The sequence below is a fragment of the Sorex araneus genome, chromosome 8, assembly GCF_027595985.1.
Source record: "Sorex araneus isolate mSorAra2 chromosome 8, mSorAra2.pri, whole genome shotgun sequence".
Lineage (NCBI taxonomy): Eukaryota > Metazoa > Chordata > Mammalia > Eulipotyphla > Soricidae > Sorex > Sorex araneus.
In genome coordinates this window covers 49,017,513-49,045,370 of record NC_073309.1, presented here as the reverse complement: position 1 = coordinate 49,045,370, position 27,858 = coordinate 49,017,513, and the positions used below count along the sequence as shown (strand labels likewise).

General features: G+C 59.5%; 1 protein-coding gene across 1 annotated transcript; it reads left to right on the top strand.

The window, feature by feature from the left end:
- Positions 1-1,462: 1,462 nt before the first annotated feature.
- On the top strand, positions 1,463-26,995 carry EXOC3L2 (exocyst complex component 3 like 2). Its single transcript, XM_055146093.1, has 12 exons — positions 1,463-1,512; positions 7,565-8,103; positions 10,729-11,362; positions 14,026-14,137; positions 16,062-16,163; positions 16,262-16,362; positions 16,476-16,586; positions 18,754-18,889; positions 21,544-21,666; positions 22,208-22,363; positions 23,164-23,285; positions 26,381-26,995. Exons 2-12 carry the CDS (start codon positions 7,581-7,583, stop codon positions 26,667-26,669), a joined length of 2,409 nt encoding a protein of 802 aa, XP_055002068.1. The 5' UTR covers positions 1,463-1,512; positions 7,565-7,580; the 3' UTR covers positions 26,670-26,995.
- Positions 26,996-27,858: the final 863 nt, after the last annotated feature.

Sequence of the window (27,858 nt, the reverse complement as noted above, 5' to 3'; positions counted from 1 at the left end):
CTGTTGCTGTTGAGGGGATGACGCTGGCAGTGCCGGAGGGCGCCCCCTGCTCCATGCTCTGGGGTTACTCCGAACCAGACTGGTGTCGGTGGGGTCAGCAGGGCCAGGGTTGAAATCCCGGCCTTCTTCAGGCAAAACCTGAGCTCCCCATGCCCCAATTCTTATATCTGAGCGCCTGTGGCGGGGTGGAAGGACCCGCGGGAGAGGCAGGGAGGCCCACTGAGGGCAGAGGCTGCGGGAGGAGGCTGGTCTGACTGGGAGGGGCTTTAAAGAAACGCAATAGCATCACCCAGAGGCCTTGGCCTTGCACGTGGTTCCATCCCGGCATCCCCTACGCTCCCCCGAGCACTACCAGGAGTGATTCCTGAGCACAGAGCCAGGAGTAAGTCCCGAACAAAGCCAGGTGTGGCCCAACCACGCCCCTCCCCCAAAATAAAAGAAAATGAAAGAAAAAGAAAATAAATGCGTAGTCAGAGTCAGATCCCCTGAGACCGAGACAGGGGAGCGGAAGGGCTGTAGCTGGCCCGGGAATGTCTCCACGGAGGAAGGGACCCGGAGTGTGAGCAGAATGATAAAGCAGGAAGAGCCTGGGACACGGAGACGACAGCAGGAGCCACCACTCCAAAGCTGTGGGGACCACACCTATAATCAGGGCTCACTCCTGGGGTGCTCAGGGCTCACTCCTGGTTCTGTGCTCAGGGCTCACTCCTATGTGCTGAGGGCTCCCCCCTGGCTCTGTGCTCAGGGATCACGCCAGGCTCTGCTCAGGAATCACTCCTGGGGTGCTCAGGGCTTACTCCAGGCTCTGTGATCAGGGATCACTCCTGTTGGTGTTCAGGGGCCCTGTGGGATGCCAGGGATCAAGCCTGGGTCAGCTGCACGCAAGGCCAGCCCATTCCCTGGGTGCCAGCCCTCCATCCTTAGCGCCTCAACATTTTTGTTTGTTTGGGGACCACACCTGGCGATGCTCAGGGGTTTCTCCTGGCTCTGCACTCAGGAATCACTCCTGGGGCGGGGGCTCGGGGGACCCTCTGGCATGCCAGGGATTGAACCTGGCTCTGTCGCATGCCAGGCAAACACCCGCCCCACCATCCGATGGCTCCGAACCGTCCTCAATAATTTTATTCCCTCATGGAGACCCGCAGAACTCTGGGCCGCCCCCCCACACCCCGTTTGGTGCGAAGTGTGTCTCTCCCAGGGTGCCAGGATGGTTGTTGTCACCTCCAGAGGCGTGAAGGGCTGGGGGTGGGTGGGAAGGGGGGTAATTCCGGAGGCCAGCGGGAGTGGGTTGAGGCCCCTCCTTCCCAGCCCAACCGCAGCCCAGCGAAAAGGGCAGACAGATAGGAACTCCTTCCCGCCCCTGGCCGCCGAGGGAGGGGTTTCCTGGCAGGAAACTGTCCTACGCTGACCCCCCCTCATCCAGGCTCCGCCGCAGTCCCGAGCCAAGTATCCTCAGGGCAGGACAGCCACGGGGACCTGCGGACGGACGGCACTGAGGCTCGGACCAGAGGGGTGAGTGTCTCGGCGAAGGGGTCAGCCAGGGGCCCTCCAGGGAAAAAGGGGTGATTCGGTGAGCCCTGGATTTCTGGAGAAACTGTGACTCAAAGCCAGGAGGGGCTGGGCGGGGGGATGCCCAGAGAGAATTAGGGGTCCCCCATCGGGATGTGACAGGGAGGTGGGAGCAGAAGGAGGGTGCAGAGGAGACTTTGGCGGTCACCGAATGTCTGGAATCGCCCCCTTCCTCAGGGAAAAGGGGGCCATGCAGCAGGAGCACTGAGTGTGTCTCCCCAGGGAGCCCCAAGACCTGGGGTCCTGCGGGGGTAGAGAGGACAGTTATGGGGTGTTGGGGTTGGTTAAGAGTGAAGGTGATGGCCAGTGTTTGGGGGGTAGGTCCGGATTGGGGTGCACACGCGGGGCTGTGCAATTCACACAGTTCCTTCTCTGCTTACTGCCTCTTGCCCAGGTGGGGCCTCTGGGGTTTGGGGGCAAAGTTGGTAGCATCGAGGAAGGGGGGGCGCTTGAGGAGGGGGGCTCTGGAGGCCAAGGCACCTTGCAGAAGTGTGGGGCTGGGGGCTTGGCAGAGGCTTGGGAAACATCAGGGGAGGATGTCGGGGGGCTCTGCAGCGTGGCGGGGGTGCTGGAGGCAATTTGGGGGGAAGGTGACCACCAAGCCTGAGGGCATGGGAGCGGGTTTGGGGGTGTCAGGTGCCGTGGAGGGCCTGGGGGCCCAGTGGGGAACAGCAGCTGGAATGGGGCCACGTCGACTTCAGCTGAAGGGACACGGGGGCCTCCTTTCGGGGTGGGGTAAAGGCAGTGACTGGAGGGAAGTGTTCGGGCCCGTGCTGGGGAGCAGGGGAGCCACGGGGGATTGAGGCTCGTGGAAGTCAGCTTGGGAGATGAGAGATCCAGGACGGCAAGTGTCAGTGCCCCCCCGGGGGGCTCTTTTGCCGCTGCCCTGGGAAGCAGAGTCCCACGGAGCCTGGATGGGGGCTGAGAGCGTGTGGAACCATAGCCAAGGCACCGGGGCTGAGGCTGGGGCGAGGAGAGTGGGTTGATCCCCCAAAGGAAGATGGTCTCGCCTCGGAGGGCCCCTTCAGCATCAGCCCCCGCCCCCCACTGCCCGTCCTGTGTCAAAACAAGTGACGTGACGCGTGCAGCGTAGACCGCGCAAGCATGCGAGGCCCAAGAGAGAGGCGTCCGGGTGTCTGAGCTGCGGGTGGCGTGCGGATGAGGGATGTGACTTCTGGGCCAGCGTCTGGGGCTGATCACACTCGGGGGGTCCCGCCCAGCCCTCAGCTGGGACAGCCACCCTGGGCCTCGCCTCGGGCTGCTGATGGAAGAGCATCCTACGGGCTGTGTGAGCGACAAGCAAAACAGAGGCTGGAGCCATAGGACACCAGGGAGGACGTTTGCCCAGCTAACCCGGGTTCAATCCCCAGCACCCTAGCGGGTCCCTTTAGCACCTTCCAGGAGTGACCCCTGCATGCAGAGTCAGGTGTCAGGCCTGAGCACCGCCAGGTGCCAGGTGTGGCCCCCAAACAAGAGAAAGATAAGGAAGAAGGAAACTGCAGGCTGAGGAGACAGAATGCCCCGGAGGGAGCTGAAGAAGCTGAGAAACTTCCTTGTTTTTTGGGGGGTGCAACTGGGTGGGGGACCCAGAATCCTCTGAGGCTGCTACCTGGTGGCCTCGGGGGCGTGGGCGCTGCTTGAGTCTTTCCTGGGGTCACTCTCAGCGATGCTCAGGGGACCATCTGGGATGCGGATGCCGGGCATCGAACCCCGGTCGGCCGTGTGCAAGGCAAACGCCTGCCCCGCTGGACTGTCGCTCCGGCCCAGTGCTCACAGCTGACGAGAGCCTGCCGGAGCCTGTGCTGCTGCTGGCAGGGGCAGGCGCGGCCGCGTTCATCTGAGCTCTGGAATGTTTGAACTCTCCCCTCCTTTCACTGACCACGCTTCTGGGCTGGGCAGGGAGATAGCAGAGCAATTAAGGTGCTTGTGTGGCGAATGGCTGACCCAGGGTTGTGTCTCAGCTCTGCCTGGTGCCCACCCCCTGCCCTCCAGCCTCTCTTGAGCACTGACCCGGGAGTCTGCCCCAGCGTATCAGTGGGTGTTACCCCAGAGCACCCACCACCACCACCACCACCATGACATCACACTGGCAGCAGTGTCTTCCTCACCTGGTTCCAGGCTCCTGGGGGCCCAGCGCACTGGTGCCCACCCCTCCCCCACCCCCAGGAATGAAGTCTGGGCCTCTTTCCTTTGTTTCCTGTCTAGCGCACCCCTCCTCCCCTGTGCCCGGGTTGAGGACCACAGAACAGTGACCACAGACCCGTTCCCCCTCTGAGATCACCCACACACAGGGGATGAGACCTGAGGTAGGGGAATCCCCAATTCTGACGCTGGAGGCAGTCTGGACATCGTGGAGGGCTTGGTGGAGGGCTTTCTGGAGGAGGAGGCATTGGAACTGGGTCCTACAGCATAAACTATAGAGGGAGCAGGGAGCACCAGCCAGCAGGTGCTGAAACTGCAGAGGAACCTGGAACAAGGAGATCAGGCTGTGGGGAGGAGGGCTCTGGACTTTGTCCCAAGGCCAGGAGGGTTAGGAGAAGGGGAGGGGTAAGGTCCTGAAAGGGAGACTGGCGGGGCCCAGGCTTTAAGGAGGAGAGCAGGGAGGAGGCTGTGGAGAAAGGAGGGCGAGGGCTGTGGCACGTAGCAGGGTGGTGGGGAGGACCCGGTCTCTCCGTGCCCCGTGTCCTTGGTGCTTTTTTTTTGGGGGGATGGGCACGTCCGGCGATGCTCAGGGGTTACTCCTGGCTCTGCAGTCAGGACATCATGGAGGGCTTCCAGGAGGAGAAGGGTCACTCCTGGCTGTGCTCAGGGGACCCTATGGGATGCCTGGGATAGAACCTGGGTTGGTGTGTGCAAGGCAAGCGCCCTCCCCACTGTGCTCTTACTCTGTCCTTCCTGCCCCCTCAAAAATGAGAACTACGTCCTTGGTGCCTGCAGGGCCTGAGGCACTGAGCATGTGACACGACAGACGCAGCTTGAACCCCAGGAGCCTCCCGGGCCGGGGGTCAGTGCAGTGGTGAGAGGGCCTGGCTGGCGCTGCCTGGCCTGGGTTTGAGGGGCAGGACACCTCACGGTCGGTCCCTCCAGCACTGACAGGTGGCTGAGAATTGCTCGTGAGACCCCCTCAAGCCTCCTGAGCGCCCCTTGGGAGCAACCCTCCCACAAAAAAGATGAAAAAAAAGCAAAACCACTGACTTCCTTTCTATTTTGTGTTTTGTTGTTGCTTGATTTTGTTTGTTTGGGCTGAATCCTTGCTCTGCACTCAGAGATCACTCCTGGCGGTAATTTGGGATGCGAGGGATCAAACCCGGGTCAGCTGCATGCAAGCAAGCATCTTACCTCCTGCGCTATCGCTCCAGCCCCCACCTTACTATACTGGTTTGGATTTGGGGGAGGGACCTCCCAAGCCATGCTCAGGGCCCCCCGGGTCGCTCCTGGTATTACTCAGGCTTGTTTTCCAAGCCAGCCCAGCAGTGTTTTGGGGACGCTGTGATGCTGGGAATCGAACTCAGGAACTAGCAAGTACCATGCATGTGCTCCAGTGCCTTAAACACTTGCCCTCAGGGGGCCACACCGGCCACACTCAGGGGTTACTGGCTCTGCATTCAGAAATTATTCCCAGTGGGATGCTTGTGGTACCCTATGGGATGCCGGGGATCTAACCCAGGCTGGCTATGTGCAAGGCAAATGCCCTCCCTGCTAAACTATCGCTCCAGCCCCCTTTTCCTTTTCTTTTTTGTTACTGGGACCCACCCAGAGTGCTGGCCCAGGGCAGGAGAGCTGTGCAGTGCCTGGGACAGAACCCTGGGCTCCTACATGCAAAGCCTGTTTTCCAGCCTGTGTTGCCACTTCCCTGGTGCCTCAACCCTTTATTTAATCTATTTATTTATTTTTGCACTTTTGAGCCACGCCCAGTGGTGCTCAGGGTTTACTCCTAATTCTGCCCTCAGGGGTCACTCCTGGAATGGTTCAGGGGACCATCATGGGTGCCGGGGATTGAATTGGATTGGTTGTGTGCAAGGCAACTGCCCTCCCCGCTGTACTACTGCCTCATTCTTTAACACTTTAAAATGCTCAGTTCATGGGGCTGGAGTGATAGCACAGCGGGTAGGGCGTTTGCCTTGCACGCGGTCGACCCGGGTTTGAATCCCAGCATCCCATATGGTCCCCTGAGCACCGCCAGGGGTGGTTCCTGAGTGCGCAGCCAGGAGTGACCTCTGTGCATTGCCAGGTGTGACCCAAAAAGCAAAAAAAAAAAGAAAATAAATAAATAAATAAATAAATAAAATGCTCAGTTCAGGGGGCCAGAGAGATAGTACAGTGGGGAGGGCACTTGCCTTATACACAGCTAACCCAGATTCCATCCCCAGTATCCCATAGGGTCCCCCAAGTACCGCCAGGAGAAATTCCTTAGTGCAGAGCAGAAGTAACCCAGAAAGTCAGTGTTCAGTTCAGTGGATTTGAACAATAGTACAGCTGGTTTGGCACTTGCTCTGCATGAGGTCAACCTAGATTGGATCCCCAACATCCCATACGGTGCCCTGAACCCACCAGGAGTGGTCTCTGAGCCCAGAGCCAGGAGTAAACCCTGAGCACCACCATCGTTGTGGCCCTAAAGCAAACACAAATCAAAAAGTGTTCAGTTCAGGGCCCAGAGAACTGCAGAAAAAGTGTTCAGTTCAGGACCCAGAGAAATACCAGAGAAACGGTATCGAGGGTCAGTCACTTGCCTTATACCCCACCAACCTTGGTTTGAATCTTTGTTCCTCTGAGCACTCAGAGCCAGGAAGAACCCCTGAGCACCACAGGGCTTAGCCTACTTCCCACCCCACCCCCCAAATAATGTTCAGTTCAGAGGCCTCCCCACTGGCTCCGCTATTGCCACTCTCCAGTTCCAGAATGTTCTGCCTGGGCTGGAGAGATAGCACAGTAGGGAGGCGTTTGCCTTGTACAAGGCTGACCCAGGTTCAACTCCCAGCACCCCATAGGGTCCCCTAAGCACCTCCAGGAGTAATTCCTGAGGGCAGAGCCAGGAGTAACCCCTGTGCTTTTTGGGTGTGACCAAAAAAGAAAACAACAACAACCCAGAATGTTCTGCCCTCTCAAAGGAAGGGGTCATGCCTCAGTGGTCCCCTTCTGCCCTTCCTGATCGTGGACTTCCATCCTCCTCTATGCATGGAAGGATTCTGCAGCGAAAGGAGAAGGGTTAGGGGGCATGGGGCTGGGGTGGCCAGGTGGCCAGGTGCAACGGGCCCATGCAGTCTCCGCCCCTCGTGGGCTATGCCCCCCCTTTTGTTTCTTTGGGTTTTGGGCCACACCTGGTGATGCTCAAGGGTTACTCCAGGCTCTGCACTCAGAAATCACTCCTGGCAGTGCTCAGAGGACCATATGGGATGCCGGGGATTGAACCTGGGTTGGCCTCGTGCAAGGCAAAGGCCTTCCCTGATGGACTGTCACTCTGGCCCTCAGACAGTGTCCTTTGGTGAGAGGCCTGACCCCGCTAAGCAGGATCAGGATTCCCCATGGGACATAGGGATCTGCGAGTAGGAATATTCCAGGCCAGCAGGGAAAGAGGCAGTGGGTTTGGATTCAAGTTTGAGTTTTGTGTCACACCTGGGATGCTCAGGGCTTACTCCTGGCTCTGCACTCAGGAATTACTGCTGGCCGTGTTTATGGGATGCTGGGGATCGAACCCAGGTCAGCTGCATCCAAGGCAAGCTCCGTCCCCGCTGGGCTATCTGGGTTCGGATGTGAACTCTACCGCTGTCCCTGAATTGATGCGCCGCCATCCAGTTGTGCCCCCATGGCCCTTCCGGGGTCTCCACTTCTCAGGCTCCAAACTGGGCGTTGTAACAGGGCCGGGGACGGGGCTGACCTTGCATGTGGCAGATTTGGGTTCGTTCCCGGCACCGCTCAGAGTTCCCCACTAGGGGTCACTCCCGAGCACAGAGCCAAGTACAGACCCTGAGCCCCGCCCTCCTCTGTCGCCCCCCAGGTCCCCAGCTGCTGACATGCCCATCCTGAAGAGCCTAGGGGTGACCGACTCGAAAGTGTCCCGGGGGGGCACCCTGCCCCTGAGGTCTTCTCGGAACCCTTTTGAGGAAGGCCCAGGGCTGGATGAAGAAGAGCCGGGGCCGCTGGGGACCCTCCCCAATGGGACCCCGTGTCGCCGCCGTGCCACCCTGGAGAAGCTGGTAGGGCTGGCACCGTTCCGGCTGGGCTGGAGCGCTAGCCGCTGGGCGGGCAGCCCTGGGGACGGGCAGTCCCGCTCGTTCCTGGGCCGCGTACTGACCCCCGGGATCCGGAGGAGCTCGGCCGATTTTGGCCTCCTGGCCAGGCTCCAGGGAGCCCGCGGCTCGAGCGAGGAGGACGCAGCGGGGGACGCGGCCCGGAGACTGGCCTTTCTCCGGCTGGGCCGCGGCTCCAAGCCCCGACGCGCCTCCCTGGCTGAGAGGGTGGTGCCTGCCGGGGAGGCGGCTCCAGAGCCCCCCTCCAAGGTCCCAGAGCCCCCCAAGATGAAGGAGCCGTTGTCAGGTGAGTGGGAGCCCTGACCCAGACCTGCGGGGCACCTGTGGGGACCTTTCACACCACCTCAGCCCCTCCAGGCGCACCCCTGGTCCCACCCAGCTCCAGCCTCCACTTCTCTGCTTTAGGGATCAGTGCCTGCAGCTCACACCTCCCCCCCAAACCTCAGCCCCAGCCTCACACCCCCTCAGCTCCCAGGTCAAGCTAATCTCGCACTGGGGTCGTCACCTGCCACCCCCTCTTCGCTTCCTCTTTCTTCCTCTTTCTCTTCCTTCCTTCCTTCTTTTTTTCTTTCTCCCTCTCTTTTTCTCTCTCGTTCCCCCTCTGGTTTTTGACCACCCCAGCGATGCTCAGGGGTTACTCCTTGGCGGTGCTCGGGGACCACAATGGATGCCAGAATTGAACCTGGCTTGTCCGTGTATAAGGCCAACGCCCTCCCTGCTGTCCTAACTCTTCGACCCTCCTTTCTTTCATGTATGTGAGGTTCTCTTGGGGTTTGGGGCCACATCCAGTGATGCGGGCTTACTCCTGGCTCTGCACTCGGGAGTCACTTCTGATGGGGATTGGCGGACACTCTGGGATGCTGGGGATTGAATCCAGCTTGGTCTCATGCAAAGCCAATGTCCTCCCCACTGTGCGCTCTCAGCTTCCCTCTTCCCAAGGGCGTGTGCCAATCTCTGCCCTTCCCAGCCGCTGCCCCCCCACCCCAAAGGCCAGCCCCACCCTCATGTATCTCCCCCCCTTTCTCTTCCATCCCACTCCAAACCCCAAGTCTACACCCCCTCCCCGCTCCTTTTAGAATACAATTTTTAATTAGCACCTTAAAAATCCTGCCCTCCCCCCCTAAAATCAGAGTGCCAATGCAGCTGGATAGAATTTAAGTGGCTGTCCATGCCTTTTGCAATGCAGCAGCATTCAGCTGGGGATGGCCCCATAAACTTGTCTTTTTCTTTTCTTTTCTTTGCTTTGCTTTTTGGGCCACACCCGGCGATGCACAGGGATTACTCCTGGCTCTGCACTCAGGAATTACTCCTGGCGGTGCTCAGGGGTATGCCTATATGGGATATATGGTGCTATATGGGATGCCGGGAATTGAACCCAGGTCGGCCTCGTGCAAGGCAAACGCCCTATGCGCTGTGCTATCACTCCAGCCCCATAAACTTGTCTTTTATGTGGAGGGTCATGATTCAACCTTAACACTGCCCCCCTGTCCCCCAGGGCCTTCTTCAGTGTCCTTCCGGCTTGTAACTTATCTCCACTTTGTTTTTTTTGTTTGCTTGCTTGTTTGTTTTTGGGTCACACCCAGCATTGCACAGGGGGTTACTCCCAGCTCACACACTCAAGAATTACTCCTGGCGGTGCTGGGAGGGGGACCATAAGGGATGCTGGGGATCGAACCCAGGTTGGCTGCGTGCAAGGCAAACGCCCTACCCGCTGTGCTATCGCTCCAGGCCCTTATCTCCACTTTGAGAAACTTCCATGAGTGTGTCCCTAAGCTCCCCCCAAAGCCAACACCAGCTTCATTGCTCCACCCCCTACAATGGCATCTGCCAGCTGGCCCATCCCGGCCCCATCCCTCATCTGGGCACCCGCCACCCCCTCCCTCACCTCCCCACCGGCCCGTCTCGTTGTTCCGTGCCCCCCAGGTCCTTTCTCTCCCATACCCCTACCTCCTCCACCTTCAGCTCCGTCCTGCCCATGCAAACCTCAGATCCAAACCCAGTTCTCTCTTTTCCACTGCGCCTTCATCAGGACGTGTGTACCATGCCGAACCCCAGATTCACTCAATCTCTTCCCTGATTCCCACCTCACTGACCTCCACTGCTCACCACCCTGAGTCCCACCCCCATCTCCATCTCCATCCTGCCCCTCCTCCCCTGAACCCCATACCGGCAGCCCTGGACATTCCCCCCCCACCCCAGCCGTCCTCCGATGCCCTCCACTTCCTGCCCAGAGAGGCTATTTCAGCTCCTGCTCCCTGGGGACTGGGAGGGCAGGGAGGTGAGGAGGGGGTGACAGGCCCCCGCCTTCTGGAAACGGATGGGCAGAAATAGCGCTGGCCAGGAAACCGTTTCTCTGCCAGGGAGGAAGTGGAGGGGGGTGGAGGTGTCAGGGGTAACCCTGGGCCGCTGGGACCCTCGTTCTGCCTTCACCAGGATCCCTCCCTCCAATCTGAGTTCAGGCGGGGCAGGAGAGTACCCCCACAGCCCAAAGACCCCCTCCTCACTGTTGACATGCTCTCTCCCGGCCTCCATCCTGCCTCCCCCTCCCGATCCGTCCTTACCTGCTTCCAGACCGTCTCTCCCTCTGTGACCCCTCCCTCGGGCCTGGGGCAGCCCCCAATTCCCTGACCCTAAGGGCTCCCCTCTTCCTCACCTCCTCTCTCCTCACCCTTCTTCCCTTTTGCCTGGTTCCTACCACATCCTGTCCCCCCCACGTCCTGTGGTTCATTGCCCCCCACTGCTCCCCCTTTCCATACTTCCCCTCTTCCTCTGGCACCCCTTTCCTGACTCCCTTCTGCCTTCCCATCTCCAGAGAGCACCCCCCCTCCCGGACACCCCTTGGCATCCTTCACCGCCCCGCGTTCCCTTCCCTCTCCGCCCCCCGCTGACCACCCTCTTTCGCCCCCCGCAGTGCTAGAGATCCTGAGCTTGATCCAGCAGCGAGAGCTGGCGCGAGCCGACGAGCACATCCTGGAGCTGGAAGCCGAGGAGCTGGCGGCGTCGGGGGGCGGCGCGCCGGGGCCGCCGCCGGCCGAGGGCGCGGGCGCGGGCCGCCGGGCGCGGGACGTGGCGCTGCTCTACGAGGCGCTGCAGCGCGAGCTGTGGGCGCTGGTGCGGGAGACGCTGGCGGGGCCCGGGCCGGGCGCGGGCGCCGGGGCAGGCGCGGTGGCGCAGCTGGGCCAGGTGCTGGTGCAGGAGGAGGCGGCCGACGGGCGCCGGGGCCCCGGGGCGGCCCGCAGGCTGCGCGCCCGCTGGGCAGAGGCGGTGGCCCGCGCCGCACGCGAGCGCCTGGAGGCGGCGGCCCCGGGGGCGCCCGGGGGGCTGGCGGCGCAGCTGGAGGCGCTGCGCGCGCGGCTGCTGGAGGACATGGGTGTGGTGCGGGGCCGCCTGGCGCCCGCCTACCCCGCTGGCCTGGGCGCCTTCGGGGTCTACCTGCGAGGCTACCACGGAGCGCTGGCCGACTGGCTCGCGGCTGCTGCCCGCCGGAGGCTGCCGCTGACCGACCGCTACGCGCTGCTGCACTGGCACAACCAGGTGTACCCCAGGTGAGCTGAGCCCCACGGAGACGGACACTCACTAGCCCGGGCTGACGTTGCCGACGGATATTGACAAACCCACACCCACATTGCCAAGCCCAGACCCACACGGACCGTGGTAAATTTCAGCGCTGTCCATTCATCGGTGCTGGAATCTTGGCCATACTGATCTCGATCAATCCGTGCCTTGGAAGCAGAGAGCCCTGTCCAGTTTTCCGGCTCAATGAACGAGTCTTGCTACCCCTGGGACCTAGTTCCATTCCAGCTCCAGAAGTTTAGTCTCAGGGCTGGAGCGATAGTACAGCGAGGAGGGCGTTTGCTTTGCATGAGACTAACCCAGGTCCGATCCCCGGCATTGCAAATGGTCCTCCAAGCACTGCCAGAATGATTCCTGAGTGCAGTCAGGAGTAACCCTGAGCATCTCCAGGTGTGACCCCCCCCCAAAAAAAATCTATATAAAGAATTTTAGCAACATCCACAATGGCTCATTCAGAACTTGAGTCCTGGGCTAGAGCACAGAGCCAGGAATACCCCTTGAGCACTGCGGGGTGTGGCCCAACATCCCTCCTCCAAGAGATTTATATTTTTCCAGTCTGATTCAGAGCATCATGGCCATTAACCCATTAGATTCCAGAACCTTAGCATCGTTATCTTTCTGGTATTTAAAAAAAAAAAAAAAACCTCAGCAGGGCAGGGGCAATAGTACGGCAGGTAGGGTGTACGCCTTGAACGCAGCCAACTGGGGTTTGATCCCTGGCATCCCATATGGTCCCCCAAGCATCATAGTAACCCCAAATAACCAGGAATAATTCCTGAGTGCAGAGCCAGGAGTAACCCCTGAGCATTGCTGGGTATGATGCAAAAAGAAAGCCTCGGCCCCGGTCATGGCTCAATGAGATGCAGAACAGTGCTCTGCCTGCCAGTGCCCAGCTTTATTTACAGTCTCTTAAAAACGGGCAGGAGTTGGGGCTGGAGTGATAGCACAGAGTGATAGCACAGAGGGTTGCCTTGCATGCGGCCAACCTGGGTTTGATCCCCACATCCTATATCATCCCCTGAGCACCGCCAGGAGTAATTCCTGAGTGCAGAGCCAGGACTTAACCCCTGAGCATCGCCGGGTGTGACCCAAAAAGAAAAAAAACACCTGGCAGGAGTGACCCTCACATACTGAACTGGGAATATCCCTTAAGCAGCACAAGATGTGATCCCAAAACCAAATGAGCAAAACAAAACTAAAAATGGTTCGTCCCTGAAACCATCCCAACACCTGCCAGGAATGATCTCCAGAGCCAGGAGTAAACCCCAAGCACAGCTGGGGATGCTCCCCCCCACCCCGCAAAAAAAAAAAAAAACAGAAAACTAAAATCTTAGTTCCCCATAGCAAGGCCCCTCCTAGAATTTCAGCCTCATGGACTTCCTAGTCTTGGAATCTCAGCCTTGGGGTCATGTGGCTAGATGTCAGCTCCCAGCATCCTCCTGGAGGGAACCGCCATTGACCTCATGTCAGCCCTCCCACTCCTGGGACCTCCACCCCAGGGTCTCACAATCAAAGTGCCTGAGCGGCCTCTGCATCCAGCCCCGGGGAATGCTGCTTCTCAGCTCTCCAGACCTGTGCCCCTGCATCCAAGGGCACCTCCGCTGTTCATGCCTCCTGTTTCAGCATTTCAGAACAGACACCTTTTATTTTTTCCTTTTGGGCCACACCCAGCGATGCTCAGGGGTTACTCCTGGCTCTGTACTCAGGAATTACTCCTGGGGGTGCTTGGGGGACCACATGGGATGCCGGGGATTGAACCTAGGTCGGCCGCATGCAAGGTGAATGCCCTTCCCGCTGTACTATGGCTCCAGCCCAGAACAGACAGCTTTGACAGTCCTAGAACCTTCCCAGCCAGACCCCCCTCGCCCCTTTGGATACGAGATAAACTTCACACCGTCGGCTCTTCCTGGTTGAGAACTGTAGCACTTTGGGGTGTGTGGGGCTGCGGGAGGCGCTGGCCTTACTCTTAGATGTGGGAGCCTGGTCACCACTGAAATCCCCCAGTCCAGGAATCTGCTAACTCTGGGAAGCTGTGAGTCTGGAGAGAGCCTCATGCGTGGGGCCAGGGCAGAAAGAGGGTGGTGGATGACCCTTGGGTCACCGACCCTCTCGAGGGGTCAGGAAGCCAGCCGCACCCAACCCGCCCGCTGGAGAGGGCCAGCACATTCCTCAGATGAGATCAGGATGCTGTCCCGGGCATGACGGGGACAGCAGCGTTTCCCCCCCTCCCCAGCTCCCACTTTGGGGGGGGAGTTTGCAGGGAGGGGTGGAGGGACCTTCCCAAACTTGTAGAGTGAAGGCTGCGCTTTCACGCGGCAGGCATGGAGACTGGGAGCGGGCGCTTCTGCCTAGAGCAGCTGCGGCGGGTGGGGACAGGCATTGCGTGCCAGACCGTCAAGCCTGGACCTGACCCCGGGCCATCTTGCCCGGACACCATCCATCAGAGGCTGACTCAGAGAGCTGGAGCCAGGAGAGCTGCTGCCTCTTCCAGAGACTTCCTCTGAGGGATGAGCAAAGCTGGAGCCCGGCCCGGGTGGGCGGGGCTTGGGTCGCAATGCAGGCGGTGGGCGGGGCAAGACAGCAGCCCCGCCCCTCGCTGACCTCCCATCTCTTACCCCCACCCCACCTCTCACAGGGAGGTCCTAGGGCTGGTGGATTTAGTGGCCCTGGAGAATGGCGAGCTGGGGCCCCTTCTGTCCCCTGGCACCTTGCACAGCTTGGAAGATGAATGTGTCACAGATGTTAAGGTACCTGGCACGGGGGTTCACCCAGGAGTGAGACGGGGGTGGGGGGGTGGGGAGGTGTCTTGCTGGGCTTAGGGTTCCTCCCTTTCCCCTTTCATTCTTTTCAATTCCCTTTTGTATTTTTTCTGAGTTTTTTTTTTTTTTAATTTGGGGTTGGGGGTGTGGATTTGAACCACACTTGGTAGTGCCCACGGTTCACTCCTGGATCTGTGCTTAGGAGGGACCCCTGGCAGTGCTCAGGGATTGAATCTGGGTTGCCTGCATGCAGGACAAGTCATGTACCTCACCCCTTGTCCTACCTCTAGCCCCTCCTTTTTATTTTGACGGGGGCACCCCTGGCGATGCTCAGAGCTGACTCCTGGCTCTGCACTCAGGAATCACTCCTGGCAGTGCTCAGAGGACCATATGGGATGCCGGGGATCAAACCCAGTCGGCCGTGTGGAAGGCAAAAGCCCTCCTCGCTGTGCTGTTGCTCCAATTCTCTGGCCCTTACTTCTGAGTTCTGTCCCAAAGACACTGAAATGTGGGAGACACAGCTCAATGGGCTGGAGCCCGTGCTCTGCATGTGGGCACCCCACATTCAGTCCCCAGCCTCTCATGATCCCCTGATGTGGTCCCAAAGCAAAAACCAACCAAAGATATGGAGAGACACTAGGTACTAGTGCAGTGCGTTCAGCCATTTCAGATCAGAGCTAGGTCAGAGAGATGAGGTCAGACACTTGCCTGGAGTACAGCTGAGCCGGTTCAGCCCCTGGCACCCTATATGATCTCCCAAGCCCCTCCAAGAGTGATCACGAGCACAGAGCCAGGAGTATTCCTGGAACACAGCACGCCCCCCCACCAACCAAAATAACAATAAGCAAACAAACAAATCAAATCAGAGAGTATAACAAGCCAGCAACCTAGCTCCAGCCCCAAATATTACACCACAGGATGCCAGGGCCAGCAGGAAGCCAATGGAGCACAGGTTCTCAGCAGGACTGCGTGCCAGCCTGCCCCAGCCTCCTAGGTCAGAACGGTTACAAGGCTGGAATACGCGTTTGCATTCAGGAGCACCAGGTTTGAGCTCCAGTACCATCTGAGCACTGCTGGGAGTGACCACTGAGTGTGGCACAAACTACAACAACAAAAGTCAGCATCAGGCCAGAGAGACAGCAGAGGGGTCAAGGCACCTGCCCTGCACCCCGCGCTCCCACCTGCCCTGCACCCCGCGCTCCCACCGCAGTCCCCCCTGTCTCACATGGTCTCTTGAGCACTGCCTGGAGTCACTCCTGAGCTCAGAGCCTGGAATAGTCCCCCCCCCGCAGTACCTCCCAGCATAGCCCCTCCAGCCCCCCCCCAAAAAGGAGGAAGCTTCAACCTACAGACTTAGAGGGTGAGGGATGTGACTCAGGGTGCCAGCCTTACCTGGGTCAGGCCCTGGGCTCCGTCCTCACAAGTGTCAGAAAGTGAAAATAGGGGCCAGGGGCTGGAATGATAGCACAGCGGGAAGGGCATTTGCCTTGCACACGGCTGACCCGAGTTCAAATCCCACCATCCCATATGGTCCCCCGATCACCCCCAGGGGTAATTCCTGAGTGCAGAGCCAGGAGTAACCCCTGAGCAACGCCGGGTCTGACCTAAAAAGAAAAAAAAATAGGGGCCAGACTGAGAGTACAGTGGGTAGGGCATGCAACCAACCTGGGTTCGATCGCCAATACCCCACATGGCCCCTGGAGCACCACCAGGAGTGATCCCTGAGCACAGAGCCCTGAACACCCCTGGGTGTCACTCCCAAACCACGCCAATATAAAGCTCCCCCTCAGAGCCTGTGGCCAGGAGGGGTTGGTGGGAGGTTTCAGACCCAGCCGAGTATGGGCGCAGGGAGCCTGGAGGGAGGAAGGGAGGTGCTCCCAGACACCCCCACCCCTACCCCCTGCCCCTGCAGGCCCAGACACGGGCAGCGTTGCTTCGGGAGCTACAGGAAGATGAGGAACACTGGGGTGCCCCGGAGGACAGGCCCAGCAGCCTGGCACAGGATGTGTGTGAGGTAGGTATGACCCCCCGGGGGAGGAAGGGGAAAGGCCAGGGCGAGGACCCCACGCCCTCACCTCTTCTCCTGTGTCCCCCCCAACCCACCCCCCGCAGCTGCTGGAAGAGCACACAGAGCGAGCACCCCGCATCAGCAAGGAGTTTGGGGAGCGGATGGCGCACTGCTGCTTGGGGGGCCTGGCCGAGTTCCTGCAGAGGTAGGAAGGGGGGCTGGAGAAGCCAGATCACAAAGAGAAGGGCCCTCCTTGCAGGGGGGAGGGTCCCCAAAAGGACCCCCTCCACCAGCGGGTGCCCCCCTTTCTTGCCTCAGCTTCCAGCAACGCGTGGAGAGGTTCCATGAGAACCCGGCAGTGCGAGAGCTGCCCCCCGACGTCTACATCAGTCGGACCATTGCCCTAGTCAACTGTGGCCCCCCCCTGAGGTGAGCATGCCCCCCCAGGTGCTGGGAAGGTCAGGCTTGAGTGACCAGCGGGACCAGGGCACTTAGATCCTGGGGCAGAGCATCCATGAGTTCCAGAAAGAATCAGGTTCTGGGGCTGGAGCAATAGCACAGCGGGTAGGGCATTTGCCTTGCACACGGCCAACCCGGGTTCTATTCCCAGCATCCCATATGGTCCCCCGAACACCACTAGGAGTAATTTCTAAGTGCAGAGCCAGGAATAACCCCTGTGTATTGCCGGGTGTGACCCAGAAAGGAAAAAAAAAAGAATCAGGTTCTTCGATGAAGAGCACAGGACAGCAGCCCGGAGGCCCAGCTTTGACTTTGTAGGGTCTTTTTTTTTAAAAAAATCTTGCTTCCCTATTTTATTAGCCTATAAAGTGGGCAGAGGGTCTACAGACCGGCAGGGCTCAGACCCTCACACAGGTGCTCACCTGGGCTGGTGCGACAGTACAGTGGGGAGGGCATTTGCCTTGCATGCTGCCAACCCCAGTTCAATCTCTGGTGCCCCATAGGGTCCCCTGGGCACCACCAGGAGTGATTTCTGCCTGCAGACTCAGGAGTAACCCCTGAGCATCACCGGGTCTGACCCAGAAACGACCACTTGAGTCTCAGCCTCGACCTGAAGAACTCTTTATCGGCAGGGTCAGCTCAGGGGCAACGCCTGGCAGTGCTCTGGGGCACTCCAGTTCTCTCAAACCAGGCCCCTGCAAGTGCAGCAGCCCTCCAGGCTGCCAAGGGCTTCCCAGCCCCTTGATTTATTTTTATTTTAGTTTTAGTTTTAATATGGGGGCCACACCCAGCAGTGTTCAGAGCTTACTCCTGGCTCTGTGCTCAGGAGCGACCCCTGGTGGTACTCAGCAGATTGCGTGGTGGCTGGGATTCAAACCAGTCTGGGTTGTGGTCAAGCCAGACCGGGGCCTTAATGCCCTTTTATCCTAGGTACCTGGAGCCCCTGTTTTTGGTGGGGGCCACACCCTGATCAGGGTTTACTTCTGGCTCTGCACTCAGGGATCACTCCTGGTGTGACTTGGGGGTCCCTATGTGGTGCTGGACATCAGGCCCTGTCAGCTGTGGCACCTACATGCTGTATTATCTCCCCAATATTGTGGCATCTGCTTGTTTTTAATTTTTTTTCTTTTTGGGTCACACCCAGCAATGCTCAGGAGTTACCCCTGGCTCTGCACTCAGGAATTACTCTTGGCATTGCTTGGGGGACCATATGGGATGCCAGGGATTGAACCCAGGTCAGCTGCGTGTAAGGCAAATGCCTTACCTGCTGTGCTATGGCTCCAGCCCCCTGTCACTGTCACTGTCACTGTTGTCCCGTTGCTCATTGATTTGCTCAAGCGGGCACCAGTAACGTCTCCATTGCGAGACCTGTTGTTACTGCTTTTGGCATATCAAATACGCCATGGGGAGCTTGCCAAGCACTGCCGTGCGGGCGGGATACTCTCGGTAGCTTGCCGGGCTCTCCGAGAGAGACGGAGGAATCGAACCCGGACGCGAATCAGACGCGTGCAAGGCAAATGCCCTACCTGCTGTGCTATGACTACACAGTTACAAAGGGTTTCAGCCATACAATGTTCCAACACCCGTCCCTCCACCAGTGTACCCACAAATTTCCCACCACCAATGTCCCCAGTTTCCTTCCCCCTGGTCCCTGTTTTTTAGTGCATGAGTTAGAAGTTTAGGGGCTGGAGCAGGTTGGGTCTTTGCCGACCAGCCCTGCCGGGAGTGATTCCTGAGTGCAGAGTCAGGACTAACCCTTGAGCATTGCCCGGTATGACTGAAAAACAAAACAACAGCAAAAGAGGTAGAAGGTTATACAGCAGTTTCCCCCTTGTCATCTTGGGGCAAACTCTGCTGGTCACAGACACCCCATATTCTGTTTTCTCCTCTGGCCCCGCCACACCCTCAGAGGTGCTCTGGCTTCAGTCTGGCCTCATACGTGGGGTGGGCACCAGCTCTGCAGGGCAAACCCTGCCCCCACTTTCCTTGTCCGTGAGCTGGGGCGTCCGGAGGGACATCACCCCGAGGGGACCTGGCTTTGGGAGACAATGTACCAAGCTATACCCCATGACCCTCGGAGGGGCGACGGGCTGAGATGTTGCAGTTCCTTGACGCTGTTCCCACGAATCTCCCGCAGAGCTCTGGCCGAGCGCCTGGCTCGGGTGGGGCCCCCTGAAAGTGAGCCAGCCCGGGAAGCCGCAGCCAGCGCTCTGGACCGCGTCACCCGACTCTGCCACCGCGTCCTGGCTGACCTGCTCTTCCAGGAGCTGCAGGTGTGTGCTGGGGGCAAGAGGGGGGAGGAGTGCAGGGCCGGGACAGCTGGGGCTGTGGGGGGGCCTGGGCTGGGCTGGGCCCCCACCCCCAGTTCCTTTGAACCTGCAACTCAGCGTTTTGGAAACCAACATGCAGGAGCAAGTAATGGCTGTGTCTGCTTGCTGGGGGTGCAGGAAAGAAGAGGTGGGAGGAAGACCCCCTTGGTCTGGAGGGGCACAGAGATGAGGGGGACAGGAGGAGGCCTGGGGGACTCCCCATAGTGAGGGTCCCTCAAGTCCATGTCCATGTCCCCCAGACTTGGAGCCTCCTACCCTTCTTTCTCTGGGATTCTGTAGGCACTGCCAAAGTTGGGGGGTCTGTGTTTGGGGGAACAGCACCCCTAGAGGAAGAGCCCCCTGGGTACCACCCCTCTTTGCCCCTCCCTTCTCTGACCCCACCCTCAAATCAACCAGCCCCATGACAGTTACCTCCCTTTTATGGGGGCCACACCCAGCAGTATTGGGGTTGCTCCCACATGACTGGAGGGGGGTAGTCCTGGGGCTACTGGGAAGACCAGGCAGTGCCCAGGATGGAAACTGGGGCTCCCTCATGCAGCTCTGCGCCCCAGCCCTTTGAGCCACATACCCAGGGCAGAGGATGGGCTTCCTCATCGGGACCACCACTTCCTCTCAACGCAGCGCTCATGTGGATCCAGGGAAACCTTCCATGCTTGCCTGCTCCACACAGAATTCCCCATGTCCTCTCCTGAACCCGACTGTCTGCCCTTCTTTGTGGTGTCTTTTTTTAATTTTTTATTTATTTTTGTTTTTGAGTCACCCCTGGTGATGCTCAGGGCTTACTCCTGGCTCTGCACTCAGGAATCACTTCCTGGCAGTGCTTGGGGGACTCTGGGATACCGGGGATTGAACCCAGGTCGGCTGTGTGCAAGGCAAATGCCCTTCCCGCTGCACTATTGCTTCAGCCCCTGTAGTATCTTTTGAGGGGCTCTCCGGCACCTGGAATTCTCAGGAGCCCAGAGACCACCCCCAGCAGGGGTGGATCTCAGAATCTGGAGCATGCAAACATGAGCGCTTCTCCTGCTTACACTCACCCCTGGGCTCTCCCCTTTTAAATTTTAGCTTTTTTTTTTTTTTTTTTTTTTTTGCTTTTTGGGTCACACTTGACAATGCACAGGGGTTACTCCTGACTTTGCACTCAGGAATTACTCCTGGCGGTGCTCAGGGGACCATATGAGATGTTGGGAATTGAACCCAGGTCGGCCGCATGCAAGGAAAACGCCCTACCTGCTGTGTTATCGCTCCAGCCCCAAGCTCTTTCTTTTTGAGGGGGTATGCAGCCATACCCAGCAACACTCAGGGGCTAATCCTGGCTCTGTGCTCAGGAGTGAGCTGTGGTGGTGCTGGGAGACCATCCATGGTTCCAGGACCAGAGTCAGTCCTGGGCAAAATTAGTGCCTGATCCTCTGTTCTATTTCTCTGAATCTCCCCTGTTTTAAAACCTGTCTGTCCCCATTTCCAATAATATACTCCTGGCGGTGCTCAGGGGATCATATGGGATGCTGGGGATCAAACCGATATCAGCCCCATCGTACTATCACTCAGGCCCCGAGATCACTCAGTTTTGAATTGGTCAGCTGGATTCTCTGCTCCCAGCTGCCCACCCCTAACGCTCCTCTCAGTAAAGCACCTCGCCCTCTCCTGCTCAGAGCTGGCCACCGTGCTCCATGGTCCTCAGGAGAAAGGGGGAAGCATGTCATAGTGCACCCCACTGTCCCATTTTCCCACTGCAATCCACCCATCTGGCTTCAGTGGCGCTCAGGGCTTCGCAGTGGACTGGGCTCAGAGGACTGGGGTGCTGCCTTACATGCAGAAACCTGGGGTTGGTTCCCAGGACTGAATGGTTCCTTCCCCCTCCAGCCCCCAGCAGCTACTGGAGCAAACCCTGAGCACAGAGCCAGGAGTAGCTCCTGAACACAGCTGGTGTGACTCTAAAAACCAAAGCAAAAAATTCTGGACAAGGGTTCCCTATGAGGATGGAGGGAGTGGGGGCACGCTCAGAGGCTCAGGGGCTATTTTACACTCTGTGCTCAGGGGTGACCCCTGGCGGCACTCCACGGAACAGACGTCGTGCTGGAAATTGAATCAGGGTCGGCTTCAAGGGGTCGGCAGCAAGACAAGCGCCTGTACTAAGTCTCCAGTCTCCTGCCCCCCCCTTTTCAAATTGGTCCCAGAAAATTCTACAGATGGCCTTGTCCCCTTGCTGACCTTCCTGGTCGTCTGGCTGAAGCTCTGAAATGGAAACCTTACTTTCTCTGGCCCCTCTGATTGGGTCAGTTCTGGGCCAGCACTTTTCCAGGAAGCTCTCTTCCAGGAAGCCCCCCCTTTTTTGGGAGGGGGGTGGTCGGGCACACCTGAGGATTATTTCTGACTCTGAATTCAGGAATTAGTGCTGGTGGTGCTCAGGGGATTGAGCCCCGGTCGACCCCGTGCAAGAGCAAGCGCCCTCCCCGCTGTACTATCTCGCTGGGCCCCAGGAAGGCTTCCTAACGCCTCTGCCCTGTCCCCTGCCCGCGCCCACTCTGGACAGCCCCTCTGGGGGACACCTGTTTCCTCCTCTCTGGAGTGTGGGTGCTATGACCCTCCCCCTCTCCCAGCCGCACTTCAGCAAGCTGATGCGCCGGAAGTGGCTGAGCAGCACCGAGGCCCTGGACGGCATCGTGGGCACGCTGGGCGCGCAGGCCCTGGCCTTGCGCCGAATGCAGGATGAACCTTACCAGGTGCGCCCCCTTGGAAAAGGGAAGGGTGGGCTGGACGGAGAAACTCCCAGTGGGAAAGCTAGGTGGCGCGCGGGACTGGGCGGTGGGGGGGGGGCGGGGTGCAGAGAGGCCCCTCCGCGGGACCTGGGGAGGAGGGGAGGCGAGACGCAGACCCAGCCCGGGGCTGAGTTCAGAGAATGGGGCTGGGGACTTCGGAGATTTGCGGGGGTGATTAAGGTGTGTGTGGGGGGCGGGGTCTGGAGCGATAGCACAGCGGGTAGGGCGTTTGCCTTGCACGCCGTGGACCCGGGTTCGATTCCCAGCATCCCATGTGGTCCCTCGAGCACTGCCAGGAGTAATTCCTGAGTGCAGAGCCAGGAGTAACCCCTGTGCATCGCCGGGTGTGACCCAAAAAGGAAAAAAAAATGATGGGGGACGGGTTAGGCATCGTCAGGGCAGGGGAGGGCGCGCGCGGAGGAGGAGCGGAGCTGGGAGGGGGACGGGGGAGTCCCTGGCGAGCGGCTCACAGTCCGACCTCGCGCCCCTTCCCCCGGTCCCCAAGGCGCTGGTGGCCGAGCTGCACCGGCGCGCGCTGGTCGAGTACGTGCGGCCGCTGCTCCGCGGGCGCCTGCGCTGCCGCTCGGCCCGCACCCGCAGCCGCGTGGCCGGGAAGCTCCGCGAGGACGCGGCGCAGCTGCAGAGGCTCTTCCGGAGGCTGGTGAGTGCGCGCGGGGCGCTCACCCCCGCAGGCCTGGGGAGCCCCTCTCCGATCCTCGCCCCGAGCGAGCGCGGATCCACTGGGGCGGGGCTCCACCCCCCCCCCCCCCCGGGCTGTCAACGGAGTGCCGATCCCTGGGGATTTAATGAGCTCGGCTCCGCGCCCGCCGTGGGATCTGGGTCCCACCTGGCATCGGGAGAGTGCTCGGGCTGTGCCCGCGCACGTGAGCACCGGGCGGAGACGCGGGTTCGAGGCGCAGACGCAGTGAGCTGTGAGCTGAGCGTGAGCTGTGCCAAGGCGGGCAACTCCTTCAGTCCTATGCCAGGAGTTTCTAGTCGGAGTTCTTGGAATGTTGTCAGGTCTCATTTTGGGGTGGGGGCGCGCACATATATAAAAAAGAACTCAGAGGGCCGGATAGAACTGGGTTTAAGGCGCTACTCACCTTGCACGTGGGGGATCTGGGTTAGACCCTCGTCCTATGGCTCCCCACATACACCCAGAGAGTGATCCCTGAGCAGAACCTGCAGTTAATCCTGAGCACCATAGCAGGTGGCCCCAAAAGAGGGAGTGAGAGAGGGAGGAGAGAGGAAACGGAGGTGGGGGAGGGGGGAGGAAGGAGCCTTGACCCTTCTAGTGAAAGGGGTTTGCAAACTGGGTTTTGAGGGGTGTCCCTGAGCCCCAAATTATCCCAGAGCTAGAAGTATTATGGGTCCCCCACCTCCCTACAAAACTGCAAAGTTTCTAGGGCTCAGCTATGGAAACAGGCCGGGAGGGTCATCCCGCAGGTCCTCTCTCGGCAGGAGTCCCAGGCTACGTGGCTGGACGCTGTGGTGCCGCACCTTGCCGAGGTCCTGCAGCTTGAAGATACGCCGAGCATCCAGGTGGAGGTGGGGGTGCTGGTGCGGGATTACCCAGACATCAGGTGAGAAGCGCCGGCCCCCGCGCCCCCGCCGCCCCGCCCGCCGCCCGCGGTCTCGGGAGGGCCCTGGCATCCGTCTCGGCGTTTCCTGCCCTCTGGGCGCGGGCGGGAGGCGGCGAGCGTGTCTGATGGCCGTTTCCTGCGGGAACCTGGGCATTATTAATACGATTTCCCTCCTTCTCCCGCCGCCGCCGCCACCACGGCTCGCAAACAAACAGAGTGTCAGTCACAGGAAGCCCAGGGCAGGGGGCCGCTGGCCGCCCGGAGGCAGGAAGGGCCGGGCCTGCAGGGGAGCCGCGGGGGCACGGACACGCACGGGCGCGCACACGCACGGGACCGCGGCGGGCGCGGGCCGCCCCCTGGGGCACCGTTTCCTTTCTGGGGGGGCGGGGGGACCCTCTCCGAACCTCAGTTTTCTTCTTTGGGCTCACCGGACTTTTCAGAGAATTGTGGTGGGATTCCCGGTCCTCACATCAAGGGCGAGAGGGAGTTACCGTATTTCAACGTGTAATCGCGGCGAAGGGGGGGGGAGTTACTCTCAAACGCCCACCGGTGCCCTTTCATTTATTTTTAAATTTCACATAATGATTGCATCCCACTTTTGGTCCCAAGTTCCCCCTCAAAATTGGTATAAAATATGTGACCATATTTGCTCTTCAAGCCTGTTTTCCCTAAACATGTATCTCATTTGCTTGCCTCTTTGCTGGCTTATTTTCATTCTGGGGAAGCAGGTGTTCTCTCAAACAAATTCTTCCCCCTTTCTCTCCTCTCACATCTTTCTTTAATTTTCAGTTCCCAGTCCTCAGCTTTCTCCGACAACTTTCTAAGCAAGTTTCGTTAAATGAAAACTATCTTCACACACATACACACACACACACACCACACACCTGTTATGCTGTGAAATACAGTAGTGTCATTTCTCTCCCCCACACCCCCCCCACCGTAAATTTTTGTTTCTGGTGGTAGAGGGGACACTTGGGGGCTGTATAAGAGCTAATAGTGCAAACTCTGGCTCACTGGAAAAACTATCTCCTAGGTTCTATCTAATCTTGGGGGTGGGCAGCTGGGGAAAAGCCACACCTGGCAGTACTCAAGAATCATCCCTGGTGGGCTCAGGGGAGCCTATGGGGTGCGGGGCTTAAACCTGGGTGGACTCTGTGCAAGGCAAACACTTTACTGGCTGCACTATCTGTCTGGCCCCAGTAAAAGCAGCTTTAGAACATCTGTGCAAGGCAAGGGTGCCCTGCCCAAAGGCTAAGTGCCTGATGCAGAAGGTCTGGGTTCAGGTCTCCCCCCCATCCTTCCAACACAGCCTGGAGAGACCCCCGAGCACAGACCAGGTAGCCCAAAACAGAAAACATGCAGCACTGTGGGCAGTGGGCAGGAATGAAGTTACAAGTGACCAGAGTGACACTTGGTTTCCCAGAGTCTGTGGGTGCACCTGACTCCTCCAAGCCACCCAGTCATCCACAGACAGGGGCAGGTGGGGCTCGGGATTCTCCACCAGAGACAAGGGTGGAAGGCTGGTTCTGGGTTTGGGTTTGGGCTCGTGTCCTTAGGTGAGTGGTGGGAGGGTGTCCCAGCATTGTGGCTGGAGACTGGGGGGGGGGTTGTATTGGGGGCCACACCCAATGATGTTCAGGGGTTACTCCTGGTTCTGCACGCAGGAATCACTCCTGGCAGAGCTCAGGGGGTCCTGTGGAGGGGCTGGGGATCAAACCTGGGTCAGCCACATGCAAGGCAAGCTTCAGTCCTGGACCAAGTGTGTGAGTGTGTGTGTGTGTGTGTGTGTGTGTGTGTGTGTGTCTAAACTTGGGGTTTAAGAAGTCTCAAGCTGGCCTCACAGGAGGTGGGCTATGCTGACTATGGGGGCCATATGTCTGAGTCTTCTTAGTCGGAAGGTTCTTGAGATATTTTAGGTGTGTTCTGGAGCTCTGGGGGCCCAAACCTGGGATGTCACCAGGTGACGTGGCTGAGCTGGGTGGGGAAAGGGGGCGGGTGGAAGTGAGGACACTGAAAGGACAGTTCTGGGGCTGGAGAGAGAGGACAGGGGTAAGGTACTTGCCTAGTACACAGTTGACCCTGGTTCAATCCCTAGTGTCATATATGGCCCCCCAGTCACCACTGGGAATGACCCCTGCGCACAGAACCAGGAGTAGCCCCTGAGTACTGTCAGGTGTGGTCCCAAAACCATCCACATAAAAAGGTGGGTGAGAGCCAGAGCAGTACAACAGGTAGGGCATTTGCCTTGCACATGACCAACTTGTGTTTAATTCCCGGCATCCCATAGGGACCCCAAGCACCCCCAGGAGTGATTCCTGAGAGCCAGGAGTAACCCCTGAGCATCGCCGGGTGTGACCCAAAAAAGCCAACAACAACAAAATACAGAGGGGAGGGCATCTGCCTTGCATGTGGTCAACCGGGTTTGATCCCTGGCATCCCACAGGGTTCCCCAAGCCCCTCAGAAATGATCCCTGAGCACAGAGCCAGGAGTCAGCTTTGAGTCCCGATGAGTGTGGCCCCCAAACAAACAAACAAAAAAGTCCGAAGGTGGGGTGAGAGTGGGTTCCCGATCATACCTGAAGTGACGTCGTGGCTCAGGCATGTGGGATTTGGAGCAGGAGCAGAAATGGGTGCAGGAGAAGGTGCTGGGTCCAGCACCCGGGGAACAGAGTCGATTCTGTACCCCGTGCTTGTGGATGGAGGGTCCCCAGGTGACAGCTAACCAAGGACCAGGTGGTTCTGGGAATGGGGGGAGAGACACGGGACACGTGGGGAAAGACTGTCGAGGGTGCGGGTGCCGAAAGGAGGCCCAGCTTTGGAACCGCATTGGCGGGGGCGGGGGATCACAGGATCTGGCCAGATGAGGGGAGCCCTGGGAATGGGGGCACATGTGGGGTCTCGGGATGTGAGGCTGCTGTGTCTGCAGAGAAGCTGGTGGGAAGGGAGAGATCTGGGGAGCAGGTGAGAGCATTGCGGGGTGCAGGTGCGGGGTGGGGTCAGCAGGAAGCTGCGGGGCTCCAGAGGCACGGCAGGTTCCAGGACCCCTGGGAGGGCTGGCAGGGGGCCCCCATGTCCTTCTTTTCCTCTCCCCCCAGGCGGAAGCACGTGGCTGCCCTCCTGGACATCCGGGGCCTGCGGAACACGGCGGCTCGGCACGAGATCCTGGCAGTGGCTCGGGACCTGGAGCTGTCCGAAGGGGGCGCTCCGTGTCCCCCCCGAGACCGGGCCTTCTTTGCGGACATCCCAGTGCCCCGCCCCCCCTTCTGCCTCAGTCTCCCCCTTTTCCTGGGCCGCATCCCCCTCTCCCGGCTGCCTCGACCTGACCTGGCCTGTCTGCCCCGGCGCCGGCCGCCCTCTCCCACCCGGCCGCGGGCCCAGCGCTGAGACGCCCCCCGGCTCTCTGCCTTCGTGCCCACCCCCGTCTTTGCTGCTGACACCCTGTCCTCTGTGTGGCCCCCCCACCCCACACTCCCAACTCCCCCGTCTGGATCCTCAGAGTCTGGGGTGGCAAAGATCCAACTCCAGGACCGAACCACACAGGATCCAGAGAAAGCTGGGCCCTTCCCAAGGCCGCGTTCCCAGCAGCCTCCCCAGCCCGGCGTGCGGCGGTGACCTTCTGGAAGGTTCTACAGAAATATCCCAGGCCCCCCTTTCCCCTCACCTCAAGGTCTGGCCCCCATCCAACGTGTTAAGGACTGTCGATTCTTAGAATAAAGAGGTTCCTATTTAACTCAAGGAAGGGCTGAGTCCCCAGTGTGTGGGGGGAGGAAGAACGGGGGGCAGGGCCCAGGGCCAAGGGCTTCTCACACGCCCAAGGCTGGGCCAGGCTCCAACTCGTGGCCATTCGGTAGAACCTCAGCACCCCAGCTGAGGAGCCCTCTCCCTGTATCCCCCCCCTGCATGTCCCAAAGTTGCATGACCCGCCACCAGCTGTCCCTCAGCTGCTCCAAGCCACAGACCCCCGCCCCCGCCTTTTGTCACTCTCCCGGGGCCAGTTGTGGCTGTGGGGTCCACCCTCCCATCATCCATCCTTGGCCGGGAATCCGTGTCAAGAGAGGAAGGAGGTGGGGGGCAGGGCAGGCGGATTCCAGGGTGCCCTCCTGGGTTGCAGCAGGAAGATCTCAGGGTGGGAAAAATTCCAGCCTCTCACCCGCAGCCCCACAGGCTCCAGGTCCTCAGGGAGCCCTGGAGGTCGCCTTGCAGCTGACCCCTGTCCCTCCGGCCTGCTGGACAGTCTGTGATGAATGCTTCCTGGCCTGGGGGTGGGGGTGGGGGTGCCTTATTTTTTATTTATTTTTTCTGAGAAATCGGAAGGAGGAGGTAGGTCGGGTGGGGCTGGGGTTGGGACTTCACACATCTGAGCTCCTGGGGGTGTTGGGGAACCCCGGACACTGGGGGCAGTGAGTGGCCTTGTCCAGGAGATACCCCCGGAGAGGGACCCTCCTCACTTCTTTATTTTTTTTCCCCTTTAGCTTTTTTTGGGTCACACCCAGCCGTGTTCAGGGATGACTCATGGCTCTGCACTCGAATCACTCCTGGCAGTGCTCAGGGGACTGTATGGGATGCCGGGGAT

Bases quoted from the DNA above. Each gene is read 5' to 3' on its own strand.
- EXOC3L2 (XM_055146093.1), top strand. From the start codon at position 7,581: ATGCCCATCCTGAAGAGCCTAGGGGTGACCGACTCGAAAGTGTCCCGG. The intron at 18,890-21,543 runs GTGTGTGCTGGG...CCCCTCTCCCAG, and splicing joins TGCTCTTCCAGGAGCTGCAG to CCGCACTTCAGCAAGCTGAT. The intron at 21,667-22,207 runs GTGCGCCCCCTT...CCGGTCCCCAAG, and splicing joins TGCAGGATGAACCTTACCAG to GCGCTGGTGGCCGAGCTGCA.